Source organism: Lethenteron reissneri, unplaced genomic scaffold, assembly GCF_015708825.2.
Source record: "Lethenteron reissneri isolate LAM-NWPU_2019-01 unplaced genomic scaffold, ASM1570882v1 scaffold_115, whole genome shotgun sequence".
Classification (NCBI taxonomy): domain Eukaryota; kingdom Metazoa; phylum Chordata; class Hyperoartia; order Petromyzontiformes; family Petromyzontidae; genus Lethenteron; species Lethenteron reissneri.
This window is the reverse complement of record NW_026890838.1, coordinates 513,003-536,404: the sequence shown is the minus strand read 5'-3', so window position 1 is coordinate 536,404 and position 23,402 is coordinate 513,003. Positions and strand designations below refer to the sequence as shown.

General features: G+C 49.2%; 3 protein-coding genes across 3 annotated transcripts in view; 2 read left to right on the top strand and 1 right to left on the bottom strand.

Annotated features, from left to right (window-relative positions):
• Positions 1-3,869, top strand: part of LOC133361605 (zinc finger protein 501-like) — a 39,043-nt gene extending 35,174 nt beyond the window's left edge. Inside the window, exon 3 of the mRNA XM_061580551.1 lies at positions 47-3,869. The gene's annotated coding sequence lies outside the window, so the exon portion shown is untranslated. The remainder of the gene's footprint in view (positions 1-46) is intronic.
• The window catches only part of LOC133361624 (zinc finger protein 664-like), a 346,361-nt gene that overhangs the window by 253,057 nt on the left and 69,902 nt on the right, over positions 1-23,402 (bottom strand). The window lies entirely within an intron of this gene.
• LOC133361626 (zinc finger protein 271-like) overlaps positions 15,887-23,402 on the top strand; it is a 35,475-nt gene continuing 27,959 nt past the window's right edge. The window contains exon 1 of the mRNA XM_061580605.1: positions 15,887-18,270. Coding sequence (XP_061436589.1) covers positions 17,032-18,270 — 1,239 coding nt within the window. The 5' untranslated portion in view covers positions 15,887-17,031. The remainder of the gene's footprint in view (positions 18,271-23,402) is intronic.

The following is a 23,402-nucleotide window of genomic DNA, read 5'->3' as shown; positions in this document are numbered from 1 at the left end:
GGGGGCTGGGGGCCAAGGGGGACCTCGGGGGGCACGTGGACAGCAGGGGGGCTTCGAGAGGGTGCTCGAAGGGTGGCGTGGCCGGGGTGAGGCCGGGCACGCCGAGGCCCATATAAGCAGCCTCCTCAGGGGGTTCGAGGCTGCCCGTGCTGAGAATGAAGACGCCTCGTGAAGATGCCAAGAAGAGAAGGCCTACAGTGAGCGGACCGCCAGCAGCCACCTGGCTGGGTCACACTAGAGTAGCTAAGAGAGAGAAGTGTGTGTTAGCTAGGGTAGGTCGGTGGTCACACCCTATGTGTAAAGTAAGAGTAACTGTTGAGTCATTGTTGTGTTCATTAAGAAATGAGTGTTGTCTCCCAAGAAGTGTGTGTGCCTAATATGAACCCATTACACAGGCATCAGAAGATCCCCAAGGAGCAGAGGCTTGTGAAAGTCAAAATTGCTGCCAGGCGCCCATCCTTAATGATAAGAACTACAAGAAAATCCCACCTTGGACACTTTAAAATGTATCAAGGTGAAATTTGAAGAGGCGTAGGTGAAATGTGAAGATGCGGCAGTGAAGAGCGACGAAGTGACGGTAAAATGTGAAAATGAAGATTCAACTACAAAATCGGACCTTCACACCGATGGAGGCAACAAGTAGCAGGAGGAGAATTCTGACTGTGAGGCAGAGAGAGGCAACTCCCAGTAGTTTGTGGGAGTGGAGGTGTGGCTGGACTTCTTAAACAATACAAAGTCAAATGGAGACCCGGTAGATGTGTAAGCTTGAGACAATGAAGCTCCAATAGATTCACCTTTGTCACATGCCTTTAATTAAAATAACGTGAAGTTGCACACTCAATTCCTAGGTTCAACCTGCAGAGCAAGAGCAGCCAGTATTTGTGGACATATGGGTTGGGTAGATCTCTAACCAGGAGTAAGAGCCAATAAGCGTCCAAGCATTCACTATATTATGATAATATTTGCATTCATGTGGAGCTTAATTGCCCCTAATAAGAACGCGTTAATTTCAATGTTTGGTGAAACCCGCCACTACGCGATTTGTTCTCCAACACACCGGTGTGCTGTACTAGTGTAGTGTAATAACGCCGATTGTTGTCCAGCAACGGCAACTGCGGTGGACAAATAATACACACGCCAGTGAGCATATACACGGGTTAGTCGGCAGGGCAGAAAAACTGGGGCAAGGGTCATGGAAGACCCCATCTGGAAGCTCCTGGAACCTGCTAGTGGTTTCGAGAAGGGAGGCGCGGCCAGGGCAGAGCTAGGCCACACTGGGTAGCATAAAAGCAGCTGAGAGTGGGATCTCAGGGCTGTCAGTTTTGGGAGTGGGCTCATCTCGTCGTGGCTGTCATCTTCGCCGCCTTCGTCAATACCGTCTTGGCAAGATATTGCACGGCCAGATAGTTGTTGGTTGTCTCGGTCAGCACCATTGGTGTTACATGGTCAGGGTTGTGTTTATAAGGTTGCCCGGGAAATTCAGGGCCACGAGGCCCGCCAGCATTGGCCCAAAGTGGAGGCTTGGCCGTGGCGGGAGGAGGACATGGTGGCTGTGGTGTGCGGCCTGGGGACGCACGGGAGAAGGCCCCCGCGGGTGGGTTGGTAACCGGCGAAGCCCCCTCCGCCTTGGGGTCCCACGGCCAAGTGTTTCAGGTGTGGTCAGCCGAGCCACATCGCCATAGAATGCCGAGGTGTCAGTAGGGTGCCGGCAACGCCACCGTAGCACTTCCGACCTGCCGGCAACATTTTCCCAAGCTGCACCGGATCCGAGTCTCTGATGCTTTCCGTGACTGCCGTGTGCAAAGTGTCAGGGGCTGGATCTGATTAGATGCTACTGCGGATTTCAGGGACGGGCCATGCCCTTAGGCCATTGTTTTTTTGTTCCCATTCCTCGGAATCCCAAGGAATGCAAAACCCTGCCAAGGTGGGGGTGACCAGTGTCGAGGACCGGCTCACGTGAGCTATGTTCTGGTAAAGGCGGACTCTCCCTTGTAAGGTGGGATTCGGGGGGGTGGTGTATATTGTTTGGCTTGTGTTATCGGTTCTCGTGGGGGGGGGGGGGGGGTGGTGTCACCGTTATGCTGTCCCTGATGGGGTTCTTGCCCATGCCGCAGTTGCGCTGCTTGTTGGCGGTTTGTGGGGGGGTGCCGCGGGTTGTTCTTTTTGTTGGCGGTCCGCGGGGGGCGCCGGAGTTGCGCTACGTGGTTATGGTTCGCGGGAGATGCTGCGGTTGTGCTGTATGGTCGCGGGAAGTATTGCAACCAAGGTTTTCTTTTTTGGGGTAAATTGTTTTTTCGTGTTGGTGGTGTTTCTCGGTGTTGGGGTTGCTCTTCCTGTCCACCGGTTGCAGTTGCAACGGCAACTGCGGTGGACAAACAGTGCACACGACGGTGAGCACATACACGAGTGTGTCGGCAGGGCGGAAGAACTGGGGCAAGGGTCATGGAAGACCCTATCTGGAAGCCCCTGGAACCTGCTAGAGGGTTCGAGAAGAAAGGCGCGACCAGGGCGGAGCCAGGCCGCGCTGGGTAGAAATAAAGCAGCTGACAGTGGGAGCTCACCGCTGCCGGTTCTGGGAGTGGGCTCGTATCGTCGTTGCTGTCATCTTCGCTAGATATTGCACGGCTGGATAGTTGTTGGCTGTCTCGGTCAGCACCATCGGTGTTACACGGTCAGGGTTGTGTTTAGGCTCGGCTAGACGACTAGAGAGAGCGCATTTATATTTTTGCAATCTAACCCAAAAAAAATCTTATGGATGATATTGGTCGCGAAAGCCTACGCGTTAAACTTGCTTAATTGCCTCAGCAATTCGGAGTTTTGTATCATATTTCATCACAAACACTCGAAGAGCACCCCTAAGTGGCAGCTGTCTCTGTGTGGAATAAGGTGGCCCAGCACCAGCCTGCATGTGGACATGAGTCTGTCAGTCAGGGGCGATAATTGATGTGTAATCTCAGTTTTGCAATTTCTGGATAATATTTGGAATTTCCCAAATTATGACAGTGACACCAACATGCAAAGACCTATGTGTTTTGAATGACACGATAGTATGTTTTACATCCACTCTTTAAGCAGACGGTGCATATTTTGGTTGATGTTACTGGAGTAGCCAGGGGTGCCTGTCGGATTTGAACCTTGAACCTCTGCAATAAATCGAGAATGCGCTACCAGTTGGCTTCCCTCAATCTGAGTGTAGGTATGCCAGCCAGTGTTTCTAACCAGCGCAGATGTTCCATTTAGAAGGGTGCACGTTTCACATTCCTATAGATTGGAGGGCATGACTGTTGCCGAGAAGACCCGGAGCTTCATGCAGAGCGACAGGCCAGGTAGCTTCCACACAGCATTGCAGAGCTGATGAAAAGATAATGCTGCCCGACTGATTCGGACCACCCAAACACTGTACACATACGCAGTGTAGACGTATTGTGTACACACAATGTATATACAGCTTACACACAGTCTGCACATACACTGTATACACAAACACACTAACAAAAACAATGACTGCCATTCGCCAATACGTGGTGGTGAAGTCACCATGGCGCTTGTGCCAGGCTATGTGCACGTTAAGGCCACGTGAAGTGTCGAACTCCCGCCGGCAGGAGGTCACAGGGCAGACTCAGGTGCCATGGTTCAACTGAGATGATTGGCCGATGCACCACCTGTGCCCCCTACTGTGCCAACTGTACACACACACGGTGTGCGCGCGCGCACCCCGTGTGTGTGTACACAGTTTGTATACAGGGGCCGTCCATAAATGACGTCACGCGATTTTGGACGATTTTGACCCCCCCCCCCTTCGTCACACGACGTCACAAAAAGTCAGACCCCCCCCCTCAAATATGACGTAACAAAGCTCTACCCACCCTCCCCCCCCCAAAAACATGCTTCAAATCAATTTAAACTATTGTCATTGCAGTGCGTATTTAATGTGGCACTACACTCTGATGTAGGAGAAAACATGTATTAAAAAGTATATTTAATTAAGTAGAACGTAATATAGGTTTTGGGGTCAGATCGCCTTATTTATGAATGTGTCGTAACCCTCCACCACCCGACACGGCCAAACAGTAAAAAATGTTTCACGTTTTTCAAAGGACAAAATAATTCGCTTTTTAGCCCACCGGTGTGCTGAAGATAGAATCAACAGCATTTTTTTTTTATTTGAATACGACTTTTCGCTGATAACTACAATCAGCTTCATCGGGCAAGAATGGTGAAGCTCTCCTGTTGCTTCCGGTCGTAAATAGAGCAGCATCAGGGTGACGTCATCATTTAATTCAATTTGATCTGGTGCAATGATTTGAGGCAAAGAGGGGGAGGGTATTGTAATTATATAGATTGGTAATCATTCAATTGTTATTCATTGGTATTTTTTTCCCTTATAAGGAATTGTAATTGTATTTATATAATAATACGCTTCCAGGCCACACTAAGCCTGTAGCTGTCAGAGCGATTGAAGTTATTTCTGTTTCAATTTCAATGGATTCTCTAATTAGTCTTGGCCAGTAATAATTAATTTTACACAACACTTCAACGTTATCAAAATCAATTGAGTGTTCTTGTTGACAAGCATGCTCTGTCACTGCCGACAGTTGTGTTTGAGATAATTTAATGTTTCTTTGGTGTTCTTGTGGGGGCCGTTGGCCCCCGGGTTCCCCCCCGCCATCATCCCCTATTCCGTTTATGTTACCCCACCTCCCTAATACCCTCTAGGGTTTCGCCGGCCTTCGAACGCGACGCCCCTACCCATACGGCTTCACGCAGCGCTCCCACGCTGCAAGCATACGTGCGCATGGCATCATCAATCAAACGCCATACTCCACCTCTTTACACCGCTACGTACAGCTCTCGCACGCTGCGAGTGTGCGCCCGTCTACAGCCCTGTGCGGCACTCGCCTCCACGTCGAATAACCACGTTACCAATGCGCACCCGTATCCGACACGCAGCGAACGTACGCGCACTCACGCACACAGCTCCCCGCGGCACTCGCTCACCACTGAATACCCCCGTTGTGATCGCGTACCTGTATCATACACGTAGTGAACACACGCGCACCCACACGCGCAGCTCCGCGCAGCGCTCACGTGGCGAACCACTGTGTACACAGTACCACACACGTTCACACCTCTCAACGAGATCACAGGCCGCGATCAGCTATTAATGATTTATTGTCCGCTACCTGGAACTAGGTGTTAAATCAGTGAGTCGACAAGGCTGGCCTACGCTGATACCTTTATACCTATTCCTGATTTATCTGCTATGATTCCAATTCACCTTCTTACTCACTGTTAGGTGCTCACGACGGTCCGTTGATCTCCTGCTCGCAGCGTACCGCGGTGCGTCTCACGGACGTCCGGGTCGCTGGGCTGGAGCTCGTGGTGTCGCCTGGTGCTGGAGTGAGACCGCGATCTCTCCCCTGCCCACCCTTTTTATCCTCCCCTCATCAAAGGGATGCGGCTCCGAGCGGGATGGCGGCCCTCAGCCTTTCCTTAACAATGGGCTCGCGCCCGCTAGCACGCGCACGGCGGTTCCGGGCGCCTGTGATATGCTAATCAATGTGCGGCGTGCGTGGCGTAAATTCTAATTAATCCTTTACCCTCCCTAACAATGGTGCCTGCGCGCTCAAGCGTAATTATCCCAACCATCCGTGACTATGTGCAAGAGCCCCTGCGGTCCCGCTACTCATGCTGTCCCGTCCCTCACCCGCTTGCCCCGTCGACACGTGGGTGGTGTGTGTGAGGGATGCGCTTCAACCGCGGTGGCCGAATGCCCCTCGCCGCGGCCATACCATCTTAAGGCCGGTCGCAGCGCCGCGGTGCAAAGTAGCGTTGGGGGAGGCCGTCCAATTCCCTGATCGCCGGAAACCGTGAGAGTTAATCCCGATAAGGGTTTCTCGGATAAAAACCGGTCAATCAGGTGAGCTCCCCTTCCAGCTCTATGGGGGGGGGGGGGGGGGGGAATGCGTGCAGGTGTGTTCATGTGAGGTGAGGTGAGGGGAACGAGGGGTTGGCTCCGTTGCTTGGTGGTGGCGAGGTCGGGGATGGGGCGCCTGCCGAACGGCTTCGTGGCGGTGGCATCACATAGCCCCCCGAGGTGCCAGTCCCCGTCACGGGTTGACTGGAGCACCTTGCTTGGGCCGCGCCCACGAGGAAACGTTGCGGGGTTCGGGGGATCCGTCCGGACCTGGTGGCTGGTCTCGGGGCGGGTGGTTCCGTCCTCTGTGGCTCCTGCGGTCCTGCGGCGGCCTCCTCCACTCCAGCGGCTCTCCCCGTCCTCCGGCACCTGTGGGCTGGGGCACAAACTCAGCAGCGGAAGGGTTTAGGGACCGTCGTCCGCGCCGTCTCCTGACTGAATCGGGGCGTCTCGGGGGCCTGGCGGGGCCCATGTAGTGTGCGAGGCCCCCCAACACGAGGGGTGCGGGTACCCCGGGATTTCGGGGCCTTCGGGCGACGGGGTTCTCTCTCGCCGGGGCCGCTTTCCATGGTTTTAAGCGGCGGACGTTGACCACCGTCTCTCGACCCCTCTCCCCGCCATAGATTAGTACCGTCCAGGGGGAGATCTGCCGTACCACGGTCCAGGGTCCCCGCCAGTAGGTCGTCAGTTTCCCCACCTGCCCGGCCCCGACGCGAGGGGTGTGTAGCCACACCTTAGCGCCGGTCAGGAATAAGGGGGGTTCCATGCGGGGTCGGGCGCCCTGTTCCTGCCGCCGATGCGCGGCTTCCCCTTGCGGGTATGCTCGGCCTCGGGCTTCTCGCAGGGTCTCCATCAGGTGTTCCACGGGGCGGCTTCCCTCCTCCGGCTGGGGGGAAGGAACGCCGAATATCAGATCTGCGGGTAAACGAGACTCACGGCCGAACATCATTAAAAACGGGGTTTGTCCCGTCGACGTGTGTACGGTGGTGGCGTAGGCGAAAAGGGCGTAGGGGAGGTGTTCATCCCAATCCCGTTGATTTGCGGCCGCCATACGTTTGAGTTTCCCCGCTAAGGTCTGATTCATGCGCTCCACCATACCATTCGCCTGGGGGTGGTACGCTGTGGTTCGGTCCTTCTGGATTCCGAACTCTCGGCACAGTGCCTGGAACAACTCGGCCTCGAACTCGCTACCCTGGTCGGTGAGGACTCGTTCTGGCATCCCGTGCTTAAGTACGTAGTGTTCCACGAATGCCCGGGCCACCACCAAGGCCGTTTTATCAGGGATAGCCACTGCCACGGGGTAGCGGGTGAAATACTCTACTGCGACTAGGATATACCGGTTGCCTCGATGGGATCGCGGGAATGGCCCCTGTAGGTCGATCCCGACCAGCTGATTCGTGCGGCTGACGCGGAACGGCCTTAGGGGTACCTGGTATTGTGCCGGTTTCGGCCCGCACTGCTGACAGGCGCGGCAGCCCTGTACCCAGGCCGCCACGTCTTGTGCCAATTTGGGCCAGAGATACTGGCGACGCAGGGTCTCTCGAGTGCGTCGTTCCCCATCGTGGCCCCCGAGTGGGTGGTCATGCACCAGCCGTAGCAGCTGGGGTCGCACCTGGGCAGGAACACAGATGCACCCCGGCTGGCCGGCCTCGGTTAACTCCCGTACCACCCCGTTCTGCACACACAACCGGCCATACAGACCGCTCCAGGGTCCTTGTAGGGCGCTCTTTTCCTCCCGCAGTGCCGCCTCCACCGCCGCCAGATCGGGATCTCGCTGCTGGGTCTGTCTCAGCTGCTCGTCGTTCAGGCCCGGGAAGGCGCAGCTGACGTCCTCCCGGATCCGTCCGATTGGGGCGGGGTGATCCGCCGGGTCCCGAGCCGTGGGTCCCACGCTTGCCGGGCGGTCGACGGGATCCTCGGTGCCACCTGTGAGGGTCTCCGTGGCGCACACTGCACTCTCTCTCGCTGGGGGGGGGTCAGTGGCCGCGGCCTCTCGGGGGTCCGTTGCCTGCCGGCAGCGTCCCCCCGTGAAACACGGGCAGGCCTCCTCCGCCCTTGTCTCGGCGTACACCGTGTGCCGCCTCGACAAGGCGTCCGCGTTTGCATGCGTCCGGCCAGCCCGATACTCGATTTGCAGGTTGTACTCCTGCAACTGCGCCAACCACCGGGCCATCTGCCTCCGCGGCTCCTTGAATGTAAGAAGAAACTGCAGAGCATAATGGTCAGTGCGTACGCGACATTTCCTGCCGTACAAATACGGCCGGAACTGCTTACATGCGAAAATCACGGCGTACAACTCTTGGCAGGTCACGCAATAGTTCAGCTCGGCCACACTCAAGGTCCGGCTGGCATACGCGATGACTCGTTCTGTCCCATCCTGTACCTGTGACAACACCGCGCCCAGCCCGCTGCTGCAGGCGTCGGTGTCCAAAATAAAATCAGTGGTAAAATCGGGGAAAGCGAGGGTGGGGGCGTGGGTGAGGTGATCTTTGAGAGTGGTGAAGGCCGTCTGGCAGGCCCCCGTCCACTGATAGGGGTGCTTAGGGGAGGTGAGTTGGGTGAGAGGGCGTGCAATCTCGCTGAATCTCTTTACAAATCGACGATAATAGGTGGCGAGCCCCAAAAATGATCTGATCTCCGTCAGATTCCTTGGCCGTGGCCACTCCACTACGGCACGTACCTTCTCCGGATCGGTACGCACGCCTGCCTTGCTGACGCGATGCCCGAGGTACCCCACCTCGCGTTGTGCGATGTAACACTTACATGGCTTGAGCTTGAGATGAGCCGCTCGCAGTCGCTGGAACACCTCTCGTAGCCTGGACCAATGCTCAGACAAAGATCTACTGAACACGATCACATCGTCCAAGTAAATCAGGCACTGTTCCCATTGCAAACCCCGCATCACCAACTCCATCAGCCGCTGGAACGTCGCGGGCGCATTGGTGATTCCGAACGGGAGTACTCGAAACTCGAATAGTCCCATCGGGGTGGTGAATGCGGTTTTCGGCCGATCCTCCTCCGCCATCTCCACCTGCCAGTACCCGGACGCGAGATCGAGGGTGGAAAAATATCGCGCTCCGGCGAGGCTGTCAAAAGTGTCGTCGATGCGGGGTATGGGGAAGGCGTCGCCGAGCGTGACTGCGTTCAGTTTACGGTAATCGACGCAGAACCGGGTTGACCCATCCTTTTTCGTTACTAGTACCACTGGGGCTGACCAGGGGCTCGCACCCAGATCAAAGAGGCAGTTGGAGACATGCTTCGTGATAACATAATTCAGGTGAGCTCCCCTTCCAGCTCTATGGGGGGGGGGGGGGGGGGGGGAATGCGTGCGGGTGTGTTCATGTGAGGTGAGGTGAGGAGAACGAGGGGTTGGCTCCGTTGCTTGGTGGTGGCGAGGTCGGGGATGGGGCACCTGCCGAACGGCTTCATGGCGGTGGCATCACATTCTTTTAATCTTATGCTGATATGTCCCGTCTGTCCAATATAGCATCTGTCACATAAACAATTAATCCGATATACACCATCTGTTGATAATTTAGGCAATTCGTTTTAGTGTCAGATACCAGTTTTTTTTATTTTGTTAATTGTACCAAATCTCAATTTAATGTTTTGTTTTTGCAAAACCTGGGCTTATTTGTCAGTTACTCCTGAGATGTATGGTATTTTGATTGTTTGAACAATCTTATCGCTTTCAGCAGTGTTGCTTTGCGTTCGTGATTTGGCCTTCAGTGCTTTGTTTATTTGAGCATTATTGTATCCATTCTGTCTTAGTGCTTCTTTAACATGTTTCATCTCTCTCACTAGACTCTCACCATCTGACACTGTTTTAGCCCGATGTATGAGTGTTTTGACAAGAGAGGATTTTTGAGCTGGGTGATGATGTGAATCTGCATTCAGAAATGCATCAGTGTGCGTTTGCTTTCGGTAAACGCTGTGTGTTATTTTGCCATTAAGACCATGTCCCAGCAAAATATCTAGGAACGGGAGTCTGTTATTTACCTCAATTTCCATGGTGAACTGGATAGCCGGGTTTTGTGCATTGAGATGATTTAGAAAATCATTAAATGCATCTTTACCATGTGGCCAGACAACTAAAGTGTCATCAACATATCTAAACCAACAGGATGGTTTTAATGTACTCGAGGCAAATGCTCTTGTGTCAAAGTTCTCCATATACAGATTGGCTATAAATAACGCGATCTGACACAAAAACCTATATTATGAATAATATTGGTCGCGGAAGCCTGCTACGTGTTAAATTAAGTAGAACGTGTCTATATTTATATTTAAGTTGTGCATTTTTATGTGACGTCACATTTATCACCCCCCCCATCGTCACACATCGTCACAAATGTCTGACCGTCCCCTCCCCAGTTGCGTGACGTCATTTATGGACGGCCCCACACGCACTGTATACACAGTTTGTACACACACACTGTATACACAGTTTGTACACACAATGTTCACGTTGTTGAGCTCGCGCACCCAAAGTGTCAATGTTCAATAGAGGGATCAATGGAATAGGAATCTTAATAAACTTAAATTCTAACCCCGCTCTCTGACGTCACCACTGCATTACCTCATCGGCGTGAGGGGGAGGTGTACCCCGCTAATGACGTCATGTAACCTGCTGCTGCGTGACGTCACGAGACACCAGGAAGCTGCCGATCCGCGCGCGCGCTCACTGAGATCCGAGGTGAGAAGTTCACATCGTGGTGGTTGTTGTTGTTGTGGTTGTTGTTGTTTACCCAGGTAGAGCCTCGCTCCTCTCGTAGGGATATCAATTGAGTAGCAGCGAGTCTGGAATCGATGTCCAGGTTGGAACATTACAACGCGGGGCCTAGCCATTCGGGGCCTTGCCTCCTGCCCTCGCCTGATTGCATTTGCTTTAATTCTCAGCTTAAGTTTAATTTGTCTTCACCTGGCTCACTACTTTGAAACTTTGTTTCTTTTAATTATTTCTACAGTTTTTTTTTATCCTACCAAGGCCAAGCCCACTTCAGCTGCTATACCGCTCTTGTTTTCTGAAGCTACCAGTCCAGAACAAAGTGGCTTATAAACGTGTGGAAATGTCTGTCGGTCAAATACTCTAAACGCGTGGTGATGTTGACTCTAAATGTGGAGGGGAAAACCGGAGGAAAATCCACGCGACCACGGGGAGAGAGAGAGACACGCAAACTGCAAATATACAGGAGGGATCGGGATAGAACCCACCAGCTCCTGTAAACCATGAGAGGCAGTTACCATCTCCCAGCCACCATGGTGCACACTCGAGTACATGACCACAATGAGTCTTAGCACTCTAATTCAGGAGCGTTCTGCCGAGTTGGTTTTGCTGATGCATCCTTTAGACCGATGAACAACTATTTTAATGATAATTGTTTTTTTTACCCTTTTATCTGGCAACAAAACTGACACCTTCTTTACGAGGAGTCATGTTTGCATAGACCACAATACCTGCAGTCCTAATGCAAACAAAAAACATAACTCTGATAATGTATGCACTGTCCTTGAAGTTGATTGGTCCACACCTGAGACCGCTTTCCTTAGAGCCTAGTATCTCTCTCTGATGGTGCATTGTCTTTGAGTTGTGTGCCTTTTGGCGTCATCTGGTCCAACACCATGTGAGACTAGGCTCTAAGGAAAGCTGTCTCGGGTGTGGACCAATCTACTTTAAGGACAGTGCATACATTATCAGAGTTATGTTTTTTGTTTGCATTATGACTTCAGGTATTGTGGTCTATGCAAACATGACTCCTCGTAAAAAAAGGTGTCAGTTTTGTTGCCAGATAAAAGGGTAAAAAAAACAATTATATTTTTTAATGGCAAATGAGATTCCAATGGTGTAAACTATTTTTATATTACCAACCAAGGCTCACAGAGCTGTTAGATCTTTTGTCAGAAGCCACCTGGCCATAGATGATAGCTCAACGAAATGGTTTTACACGTGGAAGATTGTAGCAGCCAAATAATCTAAATGCATGTTACTAAATGTGGGGGGGAAAATCGAAGGACCCGGAGAAAAAATAATCCGAGTGAGCGAGTGTACTCATTTGTGTTAGTGTACTCCGTGAGCGTACTCTGTGTGCGTGAGTTCGATTCCAACCCTGACGCATTTATAATTGCAGTTAAAAAAAAATAATTCTCTCTCTCCCTGTAGTGGCATTGATTTTTCTCCACATTTAGAAACATGCATTTTGAGAATTTTGCTACAATACATTTCCATATTTTAACCCACTAAGTTGAGCTATCATTTGTGTCCAGGTCGATTCTGAAAAAGAGCTATGCAGCTCAGATGGCCTCACCTGGTAAAATAAAAATAGTGTACTGTGTTTGAGGGTTTTCCAATTTAATTTCTTATTTAGCAGTTAAAGATTATGTTTCAGGAGGGTCCTGCATTGGACTGTTTGACCACCTCCAAATATATTTTGAGTTTAGGTTTGGGAGAAAAACGGCAAACCCAGTGGAACACCAATGCCGACGGTGACGGCCGACGCCAGGATAGCGGCCACGGGCTCGAAGCGAGGGCAACCCGGCTCTTATCCCAAGAAAGGAATCTGCTCCCTGCTGCCCTCCACGGTGGCACATCGCCGGCGGGGCTGCACGCTGAGCCCCAACTTTTCCAGGAGGTCGGTACCAGCAATACACTCGTGGCATAACACGCTCGACACGTATAACTCCTGGTTACACACCTGGTGTCCGAGGCGACCCTTAAGGGTGACCCTCCCCAGCAGTCCCATCCCACTTCCACTTGCAGTGTGCAGCGCACGATCCGGGGCCTGTCGGCGGCCCACTTCAACCCCGACCACGCTGCAATGTGTTGCACTCACGAGTGACATTACCGCCCCACGTGTCCAGCAGAATCCGGGTTTGCCGCCTGTTCACCTGCCCTTCCACGAGCGACGTGGCCCCCATTATTCCTGCCACCAGCTCCCGCAGCCAGTCACCCGCAGTCGCCGCATTCTGGGGTGTTGTCAATATCTGCGTGGGGGTCATTCGTCACCATTATCATGACAGTTTATTTGTGTTGGGACCACGTGGATTGCACCCCTCTGTGGTCCCCTCTTTAGGGAGGCCTTGGTGTTTAACCCTGGTGCTTCTCTCGCGCGGGCGATCTGGGGACTGTCTCTCACGAGATGCCCCCATTGGTCGCATAGATAACACGCACGGGGAAGGGCGGTGGCTCCATAAGAGGCCCCTTGCCTACTTCCCCTTACCCTCCTAAGTGCGCATTTGTTCGAGTTCTGCCTCTTATTGAGATACTCGCCTGGTTAGCCTTCCGACCATGGAGCGTAGCCCTCCCACCTCGGACTGGACTATCTCCGCTGTGGACTGCAGCTTGGTCACATTCAGGTGTACTTGGGTCACCTCCCCGCATACTTGGGTTACCTCCTCGCGTACTTGGGTCGCATGGCCTGTGATATCTCCTATGCCGGTCTGTATCCCTGCCACCCATCCTGGGGTTGTCTCACGGGGTCTCGGAGGCTCCCTCGTCCCCCCCCCCCTCACCTCCTCCTCTGGAAGAAGACTTGCAATGGTGCTATCCCGTCCCAGCCGTCGTAATTCCGCACGCTCGCAAACAAATCTCTCACACGTGCGCGTGCTCGGCAACGGTGTTAGATGGGGGATATGGGCAGTTCGCATCTGGCTGACACCCCGTTGTGTTTGTCAGATGCTGCTGAACTTTCTCGATGGCGTGGTCATCGATGATCTCGGCAGTGTATCTCGGCCGTGCGCTCTGTGTTACCAAGCGTGATTTATTTTCGTGCGCGCTCACGGAGATCTGAAGTGAGAAGTTCACATCGTGGTTATTGTTGTCGTGGTGGTAGTTGTTTACCCAGGTAGAGCCTCGCTCATTCTCTGTCTTGTAGGGAGGCCGCTTTGGATTGCACTACTCTTCGATTTCACATTAACATGCTAATTTATTACATTAACATCACTAGCCTCGGCCACTTCTTTATGACCCTTGGGCTACACCCATTTCAAACCTTTTACAACAGTCTGCCTCAGCAGCAGACCATGCATTTTCTATCAGTGTTTTTGTTTGCATTCTGACCACAAGTACAGTGATACCTCGGTTCCCGAACTTAATTCGTGAACTGACTCTGGTTGTGAACCGAATTGGTCGTGAACCGAGGCACATTTTCCCATAGGGTTCAATGTAAATCCGGTTAATCCGTTCTGACCTTTTTTTTGGTTTTTGAAGCACAAAAATATGAAACAAATGATAATACACATTACTGTAGTACTGTACAGTATAGTAATGTATAAAGAGAGAACACTAACCTTGCTTGAGATGACTTCTGGCATGGAGGAAGGCAGGTGGGAGGCGAGTGGGAGGCGGTTATTGTTTGGGAGTCCATTACAGTAAGCACTCAAACGGGTGAACTGTACAATACAGTAAGTACAGTATAGTACAGTAGTACAGTACAGTACTGCATGTGCTAAAAAGCACACAAAAAATCAAAAAGTCACTGAAAGTGTCTTCACAGTACTCACAGTACTTATTTCTGTGTCTCTTCTTCTCTCCACGATCTTCCTACAGGAAGTCACGACCATGTGACAGCCTGGAATTAGCATAAAAATGGCCGCGGCTCCTGTTCGTGAACCGAAGCGGAGTTCGTGAACCGGAGCATATTGTTATGAAATTTTCTGTTGGTGAACCAAGTTGTTCGTGAACCGAAGCGTTCGTGAACCGAGGTATCACTGTATTGTGGTTAATGCACACATGATTCCTTGTAAAAGGTTTCAGTTTGGTGTTTTAACATCTTAACATCTGTTTCGTTGCCAGAAAAATGGGGAAAACCTATTCTCATATTTTGGTACTGGCAAAGGTCCCATGATAAAATATTGCAGTATATTAGAGGTGAGCCGTGCGTGTGTAGAAAGGACAGTAAGGAGCCGGAAGTTAATGAATTTTGTGGCAAAAATGCAGGCCTGATAATATGTAAGGATAATGTGGTAAATGAGAAAAATATAGCAGCAGCGGGGTGTTGGAGTGTGCAGGTGTTACAGGTGTTGAAGGTGAACAGGTAAGCTAAAAATTGTGTGAAAAACATAATAACTTACCCTTGAGTACGCATGGAATTTTTGATGTGTGTATGTTTCAAAGTGTTGGTGCAATTGGTTCTCAAAAAAACAGTAAGTCTGCTTTATTTATATACATTTATACTCATCTTGGAATGTTTTGTATACGGTTTCTCCACATTTATTTCAGTAATTTAGTTTATTGGGAATACAGTACAGTACTTATTTAAAATGTGATGTATATTTTAGTTGCCGTTAACCTCACCCCATTATTTAGGTAAGGCTTAAGTATTGAATATCGCCATTTTACCTTTCACACGGCACTTTCCAAGAATGTAACCTCTGCGCTATTCAAGGGGCTGCTGTATTTTTTGTCCATCAGCTATAGCACAGGAGTACGGATTTTCAGCAGGAACTAGATCTCTGCTTTTTTGGTGTAATTACGGCCTATAGTACCATAAAGAGGCTTGGGGTTTTGGATTGTTTTTTTGTTTTCGATGTCTCTGCCTCTGTTCACATTCGTTGAGTATTTTTATGATTTTAGGCAGGCCCATCTAAAGCTGCGTGACCAGGAGTCGGATCCCTTTCCTTTTCAATTTGGCTTGTGGCCGAAATTCCCTCTGGCCGCATACATTACATTACGTAGCATTTTCAAATAATGATGTGTTTTGAGAAGCTCACAATGGCCTTATAAAAAATTGCATTTCATACAGTAACAATGATACGCTAATCGATGCCTGGTTATAGTCAAGGGATCGTCCCCTGCTGGTCAACGATGTTACGCATGTTGATGATCTGGTCATGGCTACTCAATGATATTGAGTTGGAAAATCGTGTTCTGTACCTGGAGAATTCCATGACGAAATGGGGCCTTGCATATGTTCTACAAAAAGATCACCTCCCTGGGAAAATCTTGACCAAAAGCTTTCGTAACTGCAGGAATTCATATTCTTTGGGTCTTTCGGTTAAGTGACGTGACTTTACCGAAAGACCCAAAGGACACCTCCCTGGGAATTTAATGTCATACAACACTGCACCTACTCAGATTTTCATGAATAATCAGGTCGTTCTACACGTGGTGGAGGAGCTCCTATACCTGGTTAATGTGTTCACGACAAGCTCTGGTTTGGCATCCAAAGTCTCACTTCAAATTAGTCTAGCAGCATTCTTTCATTAGGCTCTGTAACACTATGTGGAAGCTGCCTGGACTTTTTTACATACAAAGCTGTGAGTGTCCATCGCCAAGGTCTAGTCCATTGCAAAGGTCTCATAAAAAAAAACAGGCAATAGTCTACATTATAGACTGCCAATACACTCACCGAGGTTAAGAACCAGGCTACAGTCTACATTATAGACTGCCAGTACGCTCACCAAGGCTAAGAACCAGGCTACAGTCTACTTTAGTTTTTTTCTTCTTTCACTTTATTTGTTTTATTATTTTCTATCTACGTGACTTTTACCGAAATAACCAAAGAATATGAATTCCCGCTGTCACTAAAGTTTTCCCAGGGAGGTGATCTTTTTGTAGAACATATGCAAGGCCCCATTTCGTCATGGAATTCAACAGGTACAGAACAAGATTTTATAAGAATGGAAACAGTCAGGAAATTAACACTCCACATATGCAGCTGAAGTTAGATCTGTTCATCCTCGCATTCAAGCTCATCTGAGCCTGGCTTCACACCTCTTAAGTTGCAAATGAACATTAATTTATACATTTCTGCATAATACAAATAATATTCTTTTCAACAGCCTTTGCTATGTTAGCAAATTTTTCTTAAATAAATATTCCTGTCGTAGCTAGACAACCAAAATTGTGTGCTTGGAGTTTTTGGTAAACATTCATTTTGAAGACACTAGGGTGTCCAGGCATATTTATGACCATTTGCCCTCATTGTGTGCCTTAACAGCCCTTGTGATGAATTGGAGAATCTCTTTCACTATATCATGAAAATATGAATATGTATAGATGTGTAAGTCATGTGTGACTGTGTTTATATGCATTCGTCTGTGCCTCAATACTCACATAGATGGTGTGGACATGCTTTTCTGTCTGCAGCTGACCCTCGCTCTGCAGAATTGGCCTGATGGAGCAAAGGCACTCAGCGCAGCTCAGTACAAGAAGGAAACAATGCAACCAGCATGTAAACATCACGGATCGTACTGGAAAATTGACACAGCACCAGAGAACACACACAGGAGAGAAACCTTTCAAGTGCACTGTGTGTGAGAAGGCATTTGCAAAGTCATCAAATCTTCAGACTCACCAGAGAACACACACAGGAGATAAGCCCTTCAAGTGCAGTGTGTGTGGGAAGGCATTTTTTGATTCATCTACTCTTAAACAACACGAGAGAACACACACAGGCAAGAAACCTTTCAAGTGCACTGTGTGTGAGAAGGCATTTACACGGTCACCACATCTTCAAAGACACCAGAGAACACACACAGGAGAGAAACATTTCAAGTGCACTGTGTGTGGGAAGGCGTTTGCACAGTCATCACATCTTCAAAGACACCAGAGAACACACACAGGAGAGAAACCCTTCAAGTGCACTATGTGTGAGAAGGCATTTTCATGGTCATCATATCTTCAGACCCACCAGAGAACACACACAGGAGATAAGCCCTTCAAGTGCAGTGTGTGTGGGAAGGCATTTTTTTTTTCATCTACTCTTAAACAACACCAGAGAACACACACAGGAGAGATGCCCTTCAAGTGCAGTGTGTGTGGGAAGGCATTTTTTTATTCATCTACTCTTAAACAACACCAGAGAACACACACAGGAGAGATGCCCTTCAAGTGCAGTGTGTGTGAGAAGGCATTTTCAGATTCATCTACTCTTAAACAACACCAGAGAACACACACAGGAGAGAAACCTTTTAAGTGCACTCTGTGTGGGAAGGCATTTGCAAAGTCATCAAATCTTCAGACCCACCAGATAATACACACAGGAGATCAACCCTTCAAGTGCAGTGTGTGTGGGAAGGCATTTTTGTATTCATCTACTCTTAAACAACACCAGAGAACACACACGGGAGAGAAACCTTTTAAGTGCACTCTGTGTGGGAAGGCGTTTGCAAAGTCATCAAATCTTCAGACCCATCAGAGAATACACACAGGAGATAAACCCTTCAAGTGCAGTGTGTGTGGGAAGGTATTTTCAGATTCATCTACTCTTAAACAACACCAGAGAACACACACAGGAAAGAAACCTTTCAAGTGCACTGTGTGTGAGAAGGCGTTTTCAAAGTCATCAATTCTTAAATCACACCAGAGAACACACACAGGAGAGAAACCTTTCAAGTGCACTCTGTGTGGGAAGGTGTTTGCAAAGTCATCAAATCTTAAAAAACACCAGAGAACACACACGCATCAGAAAATCCACAAGAAGTGTAATCTGAAATCAGCTTGTGAAAGTCAAAGTGCTGCAATGACCCCATTGTTCATGAAACAAGAACCAGAAGACAACCCCAGCCTGGACACTTTGAAAGGTATCAAGGTAAAATATGAAGAGGCGAAGGTGAAATGTGAAGAAGTAACAGTGAAGAGCGTAGAAGTGAAGGTTAAATTTGAAGATGATTCAACTCCAAAATCGGACCTTCACATAGATGGAGGCAGTGTGAAGCAGGAACTAAATTCTGGCTGTGAGGCAGAGCGAGGCAACTCCCAGGAGTTTGTGGATGTGGAGGTGTGGGTGGACTTCTTAGACAATACAAAGTCAAATGGAGACCAGGTAGATGTGCAAGCTTAAGACAATTAAGCACCAATGGATGCACTTTTGTCACATGCCTTTCTAATGAATATAATATGAAGTTGAACACTCAATTTCTCGGTTCAAACTGCAGTGTAAGAATGGCCAGTATTTGTGAACCTGTGGGTTGGGGCGATCTCTAACCAGGAGTGACTCAAGTGTTTTGTATCATATCTCATCTTAGACACTCGATGGGTGCCCATAATGGGCATCTGCCCCTGTGTGCCACAAGGTGACCGTTCACTGGCCTGCATGTGGATAGGATTTTGTAAGTCGGGGGCGATGATATGCCAGTCGGATTTGAACCTTGAACCTCTGCAACAAATAGAGAATATACTACTACTTGGCTTCCCTCTATAAGAGTGCTGCACATATAGGCCTAATCTCGTCAGAGATCAACTTGTAAATACATTGTAACGTGATGCAGTACATTTCATTATAGTAATAAAATGTTGCCAATGTGCCTTTTGATTATTTTAAATCATAATTGAAAGAAACTTGTCTGTTTTTGTACGTACATGCAACATTTTGTGTATTAATGTCAAACATGGAATATGTGATGTCCGGACAAAGTATCTGTTTTGGTGGTAATCTGTAAATATAACTCACATGAGAGCTGTTATTTTTGTGATAGGGGTCAAATGGTATTTTTGTGAATCAGGACGCATCTGACTCTGGGGCAACTCATTGTCTTTGAAATCGGGAGCATAGTCGGATCATTCATCTAACATTTAAGACTAATTTTTTGTCTGTCTGTCTCTCTGTCCGTCCGTCTGCATACGCTCGCGGGGGATATGGCTCTCGGACCGTGGGGTTTGTCGAGACAGTTTTTTTGCCGGGAGGCACGCCCCGAGCCCCGCGGTGGGAATAGGCATTTCCGTTTTTCGTCCCTAAACTTTAAAGCGATTTAATTATCGATTTAGTGCGATTTCTCTTTATTTATTTATTTAGCACGCCGTTGCGCGAGACGCTGACCGAGGGTTGCCCTTGGCAACGGGCAGCGCGCCGTCGCTGCAGGGTGGACGCCATTTCTCACTCGCGTTAAAAATATGCGCACACATTTACACGCGACGCTGAGGTAAATACATCAAAGTTTCACGTCCTCCTCTCTCCCCCCACCCCAATGTGTGCAATTACTAGTATAGGGTCGGTAGATAATAATATTATAGAGATTAGACAGTATTATTCTAGCGCGGGGGGGGGGTGGGCGGTGGTGGTAGCGGCCCAGCCCCCAGCCTCGCCCGGCTGGGCAATCTAGGCGAGGCCGGAGGCTCTGCACGGGACTAGGCCTCGACACCCCATTCTTGTTAGAGTCGATATACCCAGCGTTGCCCGGGGGAAAATACATTTAAAAACTTCTGAAAACTTTAAAACATAACATAGCAATGAAAATAAAACTCAGTAAATTAAAATAAACCCGAGCGCGCCACGAATCGATTCTTAAAATAGACTGTACAAATAGTTATTAAGCTGGGTGAGTGTACTGACAGTCTATGATGTAGACTGTAGCCTGGTTAAGCTGGGTGAGTGTACTGGCAGTCAGTAATGTAGACTGTAGCCTGGTTATTAAATAAAGTGAGTGTACTGACAGTCTATAATGCAGACTGGAGCCTGGTTATTAAGCTGGGTGAGTGTACTGGCAGTCTATAATGTAGTCTGTACAAATAGTTATTAAGCTGGGTTAGTGTACTGGCAGTCAGTAATGTAGACTGTGCAAATTGTTATTAAGCTGGGTGAGTGTACTGGCAGTTTATAATGCAGACTGTAGCCTGGTTATTAAGTAAAGTAGCAGGTACCACCACAGTCAGTATGCACTGCTGTAATCATAGCAGGTACCACCACAGCAGTATGCACTGCTGTAATCATAGCAGGTACCACCACAGCAGTATGCACTGCTGTAATAGCAGGTACCACCACCACAGTATGTACTGCTGTCATAGCAGGTACCACCACAGTATGTGCTGCTGTCATCATTGCAGGTACCAGCACAGTATGTACTGCTGTCATCAGAGCAGGTAACACTACAGTCAGTATGCACTGCTGTAATCATGGCAGGTTCCACCACCACAGTATGCACTGCTGTGATCATAGCAGGTACCACCACAGCAGTATGCACTGCTGTATTCATAGCATGTACCACCACAGTCAGTATGCACTGCTGTAATCATAGCAGGAACCACCACAGTCACTATGCACTGCTGTCGTGAAAGCAGGTCCCACCACAGTATGCACAGCTGTAGTCATAGGATACCACCACAATCAGTATCCACTGCTGTAATCATAGGTACCACCACAGTCACTATGCACTGCTGTAGTCATAGCAGGTGCCATCACTGTCAGTATGCACTGCTGTAGTGATAGGTACCACCTCAGCTGGTATGCACTGTTGTAGTGATAGTAGATACTGCTATCGAGTTGGTAGATACTGCGAAATCGAGTTAGTAGATACTAAAACAGTCAGTATATACCATTACAGCTCGGTCAATACTGCTACAGTCAGTATATACTACTATACAGTCAGTACATACTAATATGGTGAGTAGCTATTAGAGTCTGTAGATACTACTATAGAGTGAGTAGATCTTGCTATAGAGTTAGTAGTTACTACTATAGTCAGTGGATACTACTATAGTCAGTGGATACTACTGTAATAACAGCCATGGAGGGCTCACGTGGTGATTGGCTTACCGGTCCCGCTTTGTAGCCAATAAAGGGGCGAGCCAAGGAGCATGGCCTCAGCGTGATCACGACATGATCACGGCATGTTAGCAGGGGTGATTGGCCTGGCCAATCGGGGCCTAAGCTAATGAGAAGCCGGATCAGAGGCGTGGTCCCGGGATTGACGGGGAACCATCTGGAACGGTCAACGCTGACTACGGAGGATTGGCTCAGGGGTACCACGTGACCCAGGGATTAATAGGAGGAGAGAGGAGTCAGGAGCAGACCTGGGAACGAAAAGAGCAGGAGTCACGCGCGTACGGGGCTCTGGGTGCCACGTGCGCGGTGGGGACTTAGCTGGGAGTCTGCCCGCTTTCCGTTGTCTGTCAGCAACGGGGAGTGTGTGTGTGTAACTGTGGAAGTTGGAAAATAAAAGGACTGATTCCGGAAGCCGTCTCGAGAAGGTTTATTACACTACTATACAGTTAGTTGTTACTACTATAGAGTCGGTAGATACTACTGTAGGCCCAGTAGATACTACTACGGTCAGTCGTTACTACAATCATAAAGGTGAGACAGTAAATAATACTCCAGTCAATAGCTACTACTGGCTCAGTAGATACTACTGTACAGTCAGTAGATACAACTACAGAGTCAATATATACTACTTCCTCTGTTGTATGTAGGGTGGTGTAAATATAATTTTTGAGGGGGGGTGTCCACAATTTTCGGAATCCTTTTACATCAACTATTTACCCCACAATTTCTACAACTTTTTGGACTTTTGCAAGCTTCTTATAATTTTGTTGTTGGAGAAATGTACAAACGGCCCACCAGGCTTTCACAATACCTTAGTATCTGTGTGTGTATATGTAAGGTTTTTAAGAGACAACAAACTCCGTGATAAGAAGGCTCAGCTAATCGAGTCTCACCTTTATGAAGAGATGCCGCGACTCTAAGGTAATACCAATCGCATTTACACTAACCTCTGCTGCTGTAACTCATTCCACAAGTAGTGACTAATCCCATATCTGCATTTTCCATAAATATGCTAAATTCATTTTGATATGCAATTCCTTTGTCAAGGCGCTCTTCCCCCTCCAACCCAGCTTAAATATACGCTGCCAAGCCTGGTGTTGTTCATTCAGACGCCGTCTTTCCGACAACCTGTTCTTCACCTGAGGACGGCTGCTTGCGTTGTGGCCGAAACATCGTGAGAATTCCCTTCTACGTGAATTTACCGAAAGAACCAAGAAGATGAATCCCTGCAGTCACGAAAGCTTTAAATCGAAATTTTTAAGAGAAGGTTTTAAAGATATTTTTCACCCGGGCAACGCCGGGTACTTACCGCTAGTACCTAATAAATGAAACTGAAAGCTTAAAAACATAGTCTGGAACAAGCGTCGTGGTGACGTCACCGCCACTTCGTGGTGGTTGTCTTCTTGCGGCTTCCGAGGTGCTGCGTTCCTTGTAATGAAAATACCTCAGGTCCCCAGCAGGGGCGCTGGGTCAGCGTGTGTGTTGAGCACACGGCGCTCTCGGCTGCTTCGTCAGTCTCTCTCCACCGCTGAGGTGATTGCCGAGTCGGCACGCTGGTCACTCTGTCGGCAGTGCCCGTGCTGGCAGGGATGATGGGTCCGGCTCCGTCTGCGTCGATGTGCGCGATCATCCCATCACCAGAAGCCACTTGCACTAGACACTGTTGATCCTTGCAGCGCCTGTCGTCTCCCCCCGACCCCTCTTCAAGAGAGTCCTCTTCCAGTTGTTTGTACGACTCGTGCTGCACAGAGGACACGCTACAGATCAAGTTACTGTATATCGTTCCGTGTCAGTCTCTGATCCGACCCTCAACTAAACTTCGCCTGTCGGTTGCGATTTCAAGGGGCACTTGCACCAGTTTTCCCTCAAAGGGTTGACTTTGATCTGAGCACAATCCGAACGATTGTCACTCTATGGTCGTGTTTGCTGCCCAGAGCGATCTCGCCACCGGGAAAAGTAATGCTTGTCACTCTTCCCCACGTCTGGATTGCAATACTGCGAGCACC